Source organism: Motacilla alba, chromosome 2 (genome assembly GCF_015832195.1).
Source record: "Motacilla alba alba isolate MOTALB_02 chromosome 2, Motacilla_alba_V1.0_pri, whole genome shotgun sequence".
Classification (NCBI taxonomy): Eukaryota; Metazoa; Chordata; class Aves; order Passeriformes; family Motacillidae; genus Motacilla; species Motacilla alba.
The window spans coordinates 123340458-123349797 of NC_052017.1; the positions used below are offsets into that span (position 1 = coordinate 123340458).

Here is a 9340-nt window from a genome sequence, read left to right on the forward strand (position 1 = left end):
GCCTAGGGACAGAAACTGGGCTGGAAATAAACTGGCAACTCAACTGGGCTGAACAGAAGAAATCACCAACCCCTTTACTGTTCATAACAGCAGAGAAAATATTGCAACATGTTGGCATGTTATCACAAGCCCATGTTCACTACTAGCCCACATTCTCAATCATAGCACTCTGATGGTTTACAGACAAATTAGCATAATTCTGCTACTTGCAGTGGGGTTTTCTTCTAAGTATCTGATAAAGTCAGCATTGGAGACTGCTGATGGACCCTACTTCAAAACTCCTTTTCCCATCATCAAACTCAGCAGTTTCCACAGACTACATCAACCCCAGCATGGTATTAACGTGGCTGTGATATCTGAACTAGGCTGCATACAAAAGATGAATTAAACAGGACTGCAAATTAACCCACGCTTCAAGACAAAGTACTAGCAATTACACTATTTATACTTTTTCATCTAATTTTAAATGGCTGAAAATCCAAATGCAGCCAAAGCAAATATGGGCTGCACAAAAAGGGTTTCACGTGCAAAATGAGTCTGCATAATCAGCACCTTGGTGTAACTCCTTTCCATACAGAGATTAATGAACTAGTTCTGACAAAGTAAGAAAACACAGCACTTCTCAACAAGGCTTTACAGGCTCTCCAAGACTCTATTGGCTATTCTGCCATAACCCACCAGCAACACAGAGCATACTTGTGCCTCTTCCAGCATGGTAGTAGACAGGGGAGAACAAGCAACAAAAACGTTCTCCAGTGTTCTCCCCCTGGACAGCTACACAGCTACAGCAACATAAAGACACAATTTTTGTATCTTCCCCATGACCACCAGTCTCTCTTTCTTGTCATATGTGTTCTCTCTTTCCATGACTTTGGAAATTGGAGAAATAATATTTATCTTTATAAGGTGCTTCATCCTCTCTATCCCCATGCTTAAGAGTGAGGGTCACTAGACTAGCAAAGGCGCAGCCACACAGTGGACTTCTTTCTGAAGCAGAGAATATGGCTGTAAGACCTGACAGAGCCAGTACTTTGCTGATTTTGACTAGTGGAACAAATTCTCAGGCACCTTTTAACAATATTAATTCCATTGCTGACCCTATGGTGCTTTCATCCATGTATCACAGGCAGTCCACAGAAGTGACTTTGTCACAAGCCCCTGAAACCTCTAGCTTTGAAGTGCCATTCCACCCAAGGACACAGACATCAAGTGTACATGTGAGTACACACCAGAACACCGTGTGATGCTTATTAATTGCATTATCCAGACTGCAAACTGGATACACTGCAAAACCCAGATCACTTTGCTTTCAAGTCCAAATAAATTGAAGCTCTTTAGGATTTCTCTTATTATGAAGTATTGGTCAATGCAACAATTTATGCCATCTCTCAGGAGTGGACACCCCTTCAATATACTTTGCTCCCAGTCCCCGGTTCAGAAGTCTGTGTCTGGGAGTCAAATGCTGCTGACTCCATGCCACTTCTCCATTTGGAAGGAATTCCAGCTGACAAGCCACAACCAGATTGCACCAGTTCTATTACCCTCCCAGTGCCTTGCAGTTGAACCTCAGTATTCATTTTATGCCTGATTCTCTCATTAATAGAAACACAACCTTCTTGGAAAACCCACCTTCTGACACACTCGGGGCCATATAGCTGGAGCTACTTTTGGGAAGCACCTCTGCAGTTCAGTCACTTCAGGCTTAAAAGCACTCAGGAACACAATGCCAAAGGCAGAGAAGTTTAATCTGTTGCTTAAAAATTACTTGGAAGAACCCTCCCATTAAGCTTTGAGAACTCCCACACTCACAATCTCTAAAGAAATACACAGAAACCAAAGGTAATTTATTTACAATGTTAAATTTTAAGCCTTAGTAGTTTATAATACTCAAAAGTATAAACAGAGAAAGCAGAAACCGAGCAGGTAATGACAGTTAGAAACATTCCTCCAGAGGGTAAATATGTGCACCTGGTTATCAACAGCGACTCGACAGTTTATTATGTACACTAAATGTAGCCTAATAGGCATTACTACACTAATCTCACCTATGAGGCAGGTTTACTATTCAAGGAAGTAAATACATGCAAGCACAATATTTTCGTATGTACGCATACTCCTAGGTGTAAGGCAGAAATACCAGCAACCTCTAACAGTTCTGCTACTTGAAAGCATGTTGAGGGATGACAAAGAGGACAGTACATTCCCATATTATATGCAGATTATACCTATGTAATGCAGTTATATTTCAGTTCATTGTGCTCCACTTGAGAATTTCACTCTTGTTTCCTATTAGGTACACCCAGGAAGTTCCTCTAAGCCTCTTCTACCACTTAAGACTTTCATTACGAAGGGGAGAATGATGGGACCAGAAGCCCATCATGGTGCTCTTCATCCTAAGGTTACCACTCAAGTGTCAAGAGCTGGTTCTGTAGCAACAAAGTTGTTTCAGCCTGTCAGGCCTCAGTACCATGGATGGTCTGACCCAGACACCATAACCACAACTCATGGCATTTGACAGACTCAGTGAAGGGCTACAGTCCGATGATCCAGCTGTGCCAGACTGATTTTCTCAGTGCTGTAACAAAATTGCTCTGAAGTAATATGGGGATAACGTACATTTCTGCTGCTATTTTCCTTTCTGTACTGTTTGTTTTGGATTTGTTTCCTTCAAGAAAGACCCCAGTGGTAATACAGCACTCCTAACTATCCAACCCCGAACTCTTATTAAGTAAGAATTCTTACCTAGATTGGAAAAAATAAAAATCAATTCAAATGGGTACCCTTTAAACTTTCATACACATTTATTTTCCATAACCAGTGCACATCTATCACACGAATCCTCTACACTACTATACATATACTTAATGCTACTACCCGGGTTATCCCAAGAGAAAAATAATTACAGAAAACGCTTCATAATAAAATCATTAAGCCTAAATCTGCGGGAACTCAGCCAGTGGGTGTGTTCATCAGGTTGTTCCAAACCGCACCGATTTCAGCGCACTGCCCGCGCACGCTTCGATGGGATTTGAACCGGGCCTCTGCACAGGACTGCATTCCTAAACTTTCCACAGGTCGCCCACCCAGGCCTCCTGACCGCGGCCACCCGCGCTCGCAGGAGCCCTGTCCGGCCCCGGCAGCCCGCACGCCCCGCAGGCACGGTTCTCCGAGCACCTCTGCGCACACGGCCGCCTTGAACATCCTTCAACCCTGCCAGCAGCGCGCTTCACCCAGCCAAGTCTCCGCTCCCAGTGCTCCAACTCCTTCAGACCCGGGGGCTCTCCACGCCCCCCGCCCGCTTTTAGCAAGCCGACCCCGCCGCCCGCTTCGCCTGGGACTTGCGGAGGGCCGGCCGGCCCGCCCGCCCGGCGTCGGAGTCCCCCGCAGCCTCCCAGTGCCAGCCCGCTCCCAGCCCCGCCGCCAGCCCCAGGCCACCCCCGGCGCTCGCCGGCCCGGCCCGGCGCGCCTCACTGGCCCTGCACCCCGGCCCGGGCCCCTCCACCGCCCCCGTCCCGCTCCCTCGCGGGACGCACCTTAAGGCTCCCCCGGAGGGGGCCCTTGCCGTGGCCGGCCAGCGCCGGGGGGGCGCTCCCCAGGCCGCCCTCCTCCTCCTCCTCTTCCTCCTCCACCTCAACCACCACGTCCTCGTCTTCGTCCTCTTCCTCCAGCGCCGCAGCGGAGCCTTCCCGCCGGGGCGGCCTCCAGGCGCTCTCGGGCTTGGGGGGCCGGACCGCGTCCACCTGCGGCGCGGCCGCGCTCAGCCGCCGGCTGCCCATGCTGGAGCGCTTGGCCAAGCGCCGCGCCTGCATGGTGCCTCCGCCCGGCCGGCCCGGCCCGGCCGCCTCCCGCCGCGTTCAGCCCCGGCCGCGGGCAGCGGCCCCGCCGAGGTGCCCAAGGGGCGGCGGCGGCGCTCACCGGGGGGCGGCGGTGGGTGTGTGCGGCGGGCGCGCCGCGGCCATGGGGGCCCGCGACCGCGGCCAGGCGGGCCCGCAGCCGGCGTGGCCGCCCCGCCGCTCGCCCACCTGCTCCCGGCGCTCTCCTTCTCCGCCGGCTGTCCGCCCGGCCCGGCCCGGCCCGGCCCGGCTGTCGGGCGCAGCGCGCGGTCCCCTCCCGCTCGCCCTTCCTCGCCGCCGCCGGTCCCCGGCGCCAAAACCCGGACTGGATTCCCTCCGGCCGCGGCTCCGCCAGGCGCGGGGCGCTGGGGCCGCGCTGCCTTCGCCGGGAGCCGCGGGCGGATTTCGCTGCCGGGCGGGCCGGCCCCCGCCGCCCGCCCGCCTCGCCCGGGTGCGCCCTGCCGGGGGAGCGGCGCGCCGGGCCGGCCCTGCCCGCCTGGGCTCTGCTCACACGGCAGGAGGGCCAGGGGCGCCCGACCGGACATTGCGGTGCTGCAGCGTGTCCAGAGAAGGGCAACAAAGCTGGAGAAGGGTCTGGAGCACAAGTCCTGTGAGGAGTGGCTGAGGGAGCTGGAGTTGTTTAGCCTGGAGAAAAGGAGGCTCAGGAGGGACCTTAGTGAAGTCCCTGAGAGGAGTTTGTAGCCAGGTAGAGGGTGGTTTTTCCCCTCAGATAAGCAGTGACAGGACGAGAGGATTAAGTCTTAAGCTACGCCAGGGTAGGTTTGGGTTGGACATCAGAAGGAATTCTTTCACAGAAAGGGTGTTAGACATGGGACTGAGCTGCGCACGGGAGGTGGTGGAGGGAGTCACCGTCCCTGGAGGTGCTTAAGGAAAGACTGGAGATGGCACTTGATACTATAATTTAGTTGACACGGGGGTGTTCAGTCATACGTCAGATTCAATGATCTCGAAGGTCTTTTCCAACCTAATGGATTCTGTAACAACCTCCACCTGCAGGACAGGCTGCCAGATTTCTCGGGCCTCAGTAAAATAAAATTATTTCACTTCTCCCCCCACCCCCAAAAAAGATAAATGGGGGGGAAATGGAACTTTTGAAGGAAAAAAATAAAAACCCGAAATGAAGAAATTTGTTTTTTTCAAGATCAATAACTGAAGCAGTGATATCTATACCCTGTTGAGAAGAAAATCATCTGGGACAGTTAGGAAAGTATTTTCTGGTTTAAATTATGTGCTTTAAGTTTTAAAATACCTTTCTGAAAAGCTTTTAAAAAAATTAAAATAGTTTCCAAACAGTCTGAAGTTACTGTGGCCAGCATTTAAATTTGCTACAGGCTTCTATGCCATTCATTAATGCCTCCTGAGATTGAATTATACTTAAGGTTGTCACATGCTTTTCCTAAACTCTTCCTCTATAAGTCTTAAGTCTACATTAACATGTTATTTTTGAGCCATATGTAAAATCTTTTCCATCTACAAGTAAATTACAGTCATTCCCTTCTCAGTGTTGAGTGCTTTTCTCCCTGCACATTCTGTTCTAGAGACCTGCCAACAGGCCAAATGTACACATATTGTCAGCATGGTGCCAAGCTTCACCCTAGGTTAATTCATCCCTTTCAAAAAGTAATGGTATTTTTTATGCTGGAATATAGCATACAGCATTTTTTAGGCAAGAAATTATGCATAATACAGTACCCATTCTTAAAGAAATACTGAAGTTACTTTTCATGTCCAACTCTGTAAGTTGTTTGAATTCTCTCAACCCAACCCACAAAGCAGTTGTTTGCATTCACTATTTCAAGGTTCCCACAGATCTGGGTCAAGATCTGCAACAAAATTGCTGGCAAATTCTGGCATATCAGGGCTTCCAGTATTTCCCCACCCCTCCAAAAGTGCCTTTTCCAGATGTTTTGCCAGTGCTTTGACCAGCTGCATTGCACTGTCTGCTCTGCCCATCTCAGCAGAACAGCAGCCAAAACTCCTGGTACATGCTGCCACAAGATGTTCTGTCTTTTTCCCTGCCACTACATGTGTACTTAGCTTCTTGACAGCTGGCTGAGTGGATCAGTCATAGTTTTTTGAAGCTGATGTTGTGTAAAGGAGAGATCTGTGGAAGAAAAAAAAAAAAAAAAAAAAGAGAGATAAATGCTTTTCTGGTTTTATTCCTGAGCTGAATGTTCATATTTAGAGCTTAGATTTGACATAATTAAGTTATGCTTAGGTTGTATCTTAAACATTAATTTTAACATGAATTTCATCATGAATTTCAATGACAGTCATAGTTCCTTTTATGCTTAGGTTTTACCTTAAACATTAATTTTAACATGAATTTCAATGATAGTCATAGTTCTTTATACCTTAAAGGCATGGAAATATAATCATTCCAATACTGCTAGTCTTCAAATTATTTGAAATGTTTTCTGTCATTTGAACACCACCTGAATCTAATTGTGATCTTTTCTAGTGCCCTGTGTTCACAGTTATCTGAATTATAATTGTGTTACTAAGGATCCCATTCCTATCTGCCACATGCTGGGGTATATTCTAAGAGACTTCCTTAACTTTTTCAAAGTCCTGTATGTTTAAATTGCAGCAAAACAAGAAACAAATGTAGAAACTATATGCAGCAAGTGTGTTATTACTGAATAACAGTAATATGTTATATGTTTGGATTATATGTGCTAGCATGAACACCACAAATAACAGAATGGAAACCAAAGGATCTCTTGCAGAAAACGGTGGTGATAAAGGATAGCTAGGCTTGTACAGACACATCTGTTAACTCCCATGACAGCTCACACTTCAGCCTCTCTTTGAACTCCCTATTCAGCCTTTTCTGCCAGGTTTGTTCCGGGATTTGCGGTAAGGTACAGCTAACTTAACACCTCTTGCCCTGAGGTTTGGTGGGTGAATATAAAAACAGAGCTTGTTAACCAATTATCAGGCTTTTAGATGTCAGTTCAACAACTGTTTCAAGAATTACTTAGCTGGGTTCTCTGGTTTGGGAGCCTGCAGGAGGATTCTCCATCCCCCAAAATGCTGCCTCTTCTCCACAGGACTCTACCAGATCATGGCTCATTAGATCTCAAAGCAGAGCAGGACAGCATGTGAGCCCTACAAGAGTTGGTCAGGGTGACAGAGGAAAAGTGTAACCAAATTCTGGTGGAGGGAGAGGTGCCAAAATAGTTTTGGGATCCAGAGGGAATGACAATCCAGATTTCACTAGGCTGATGGCCAGGTCAGTCCCAGGAAGGGGTTTAGAGAAGACTGACTTTCCATTAGTAATCTGAGCTGCTAATGTTTTTTACTCCCGTTGGGTTATCAAATGCAATGAGAAGCCGGTGTTGACAATGCTACAACAGATTGGTTAAAGATTTCTAGCACTTCTCAGGCGAGCCAGATTGGAGCTGCAGTAGGAATAACTTCTCTCACAATATTTGATACAAACAAAAGATAGAAATGACTGTTCGCTCCATTTCTTCCAGTCTGCCTGACTTGCAGTATGAATGGAGCTGAAGCTGAACCCTTGCTGTCCTTCCAGTGCTTCCCAGGGGAGCTAAATTATGGAGGAAGTCAGGGAGTCCTAGATACAGTCTTCTTCTATATCTTTACATTCACATACAGTTAAGAGTTAAACACAGGTCATAATCCACTATCACACATCAACATTTTTTGCCCAAGACTCAGTCTTTGCACTCTTGGGGTGATCTGCTGAACAATTCTGGCCCATAGCCATGGCCTGATATCAAGTAAATTCTTGTGATATATGGGGTAATATGGTATCACTTAGCTCAACAGAGATATCTCATGATTGTACCACAGCATAATATGCCTCTAAAGCAAGTACAGGCTCTGGCTGGAATAGGAGCTGTTTGCATGTCAATGATTTCCAAGCTTATTAAAAGTTAATGTGCACATCCACACTCCCTTTGTGTACACAGCTCTCCAACACAGCAGAAATGTTTCAGATGCTTCTTTGCCTGTAACCTTAACAATTAGTTCATACTTCCAAAACTGAAATTTCTCTCTAAAGACATATGAGACAATTTGAATAAGTACTATAAGCATATATATCTCCCTCTAGAAGTTCTTCTAGAGCAAGTGAAGCTGAATTACACTGACAGCTTTTCAGTTCATCTTGAATGATTATTGTCTAACTTCTTTCAGTATACCCCAGCCCTTTGCACTAGCCACAGAAAAAAAATCTGGCTTTCCCTATCACTGCTTTAACTACTCTGTGCTGTTTAACATCAGGTGGAGTTGTCTTATGATACATCTTTTTCACAAACATTTAATTTAGTCCATTGTTAAGTATTCCTCGAATTTTTAATATAATTATTTACTGATCTGCTTGACATTTTGTTCTATTCAGCAGCTGCTACTGTGATCATGACTGCAGGCAAAGATTGCCTGACATCACATCAAGGGAACAAGTTCCTTCTACTTCAAAAAGCAGAGATTTTTCTGTAATGCTGAAGAAGGCACTACTCTGTAACCTCCCTGCTTGCTGGTCTCAGAACTGCTTCCACCAGGGACCATCACTCAGCAATGCAGCTTCCAGCAGGGATGAGCACTAGCCACAGCCAATAAGCACTGGTATGGGTGTGCTTTAGTTTGCCTCATAGGAGCAGGTGGCTACATCACAGCAGGCATTTTATTGGACCACCCCAAATCCTGCCTCAGCTAGCTCTCCTTTTTTTTTTCCTCTTTTACTCTCTTTTTTTTCCCATGCCTTCAATGAAAGAATACATTTCTTGTTATTTTCTTTAATATCTGAATATTTTTTCCCTTGTCCATGAATGCCAGCTTTTTATCACTAGAGGCAAGATCGCCCCTGCTCCTGCCTTTTCCCAGACTGATGCTATGCTTCAGTTCTTGCCTTTAAAAAATCTAGCAGCAATACAAACCAAAGAAACCCTCTATTTACTGCACATTTAATCACTTTTTTTTTCAAATATAACCTAATCAAGGAGTCATTCACTTTTCACTTTTTAGTGTGCAACAAATGCATTTGTTTGAGCTCTGGTATTCAAAGCAGCATGTGCATTAACTGTGTGTGTGTTCCACTTTCCTCATAATCCCAGGCATTTGAGCCCCTGCCAACTTCTTTATTCGGGGACCTGCCTTCTCCACACTCCCTTTGTAAACTTTGCATTTGTTTTGCTTTCTAGTGATCATTGAAGTTCTCACTCCAGCTGGGAGGACAGCCAGGCACCTTCAAGAACAAGGGAATGATTGACAATATTAGGCAGAAAATTGTCTACCAGATGCTGCTCAAAAAGAGAGGTGGCAACCTTCCGACCCCTTTCTCAGTACGTGAAATCATCGCTTCTGTGACACGCCTCTGCCCCACTTGTCAGCTGAGTGGGGAGCACGGGGTCATTTCTGCGTCTGCCTGTTGTGCAGTAAAATGCCACCCTGCAGACAAGGCTGTGCCTGCTGCGTGAAGGAGGTCCCAGTGCCAGCCATGTGTTGGAATGAAGTGGAAA

General features: G+C 46.8%; 1 protein-coding gene across 2 annotated transcripts in view; it reads right to left on the minus strand.

Moving 5' to 3' along the window:
* Positions 1-3840, minus strand: part of ZNF704 (zinc finger protein 704) — a 102034-nt gene extending 98194 nt beyond the window's left edge. For both annotated transcript variants that reach the window (XM_038127726.1, XM_038127725.1), the window contains exon 1: positions 3534-3840. In XM_038127726.1, coding sequence (XP_037983654.1) covers positions 3534-3809 — 276 coding nt within the window. In that variant the 5' untranslated portion in view covers positions 3810-3840. The remainder of the gene's footprint in view (positions 1-3533) is intronic.
* Positions 3841-9340: the final 5500 nt, after the last annotated feature.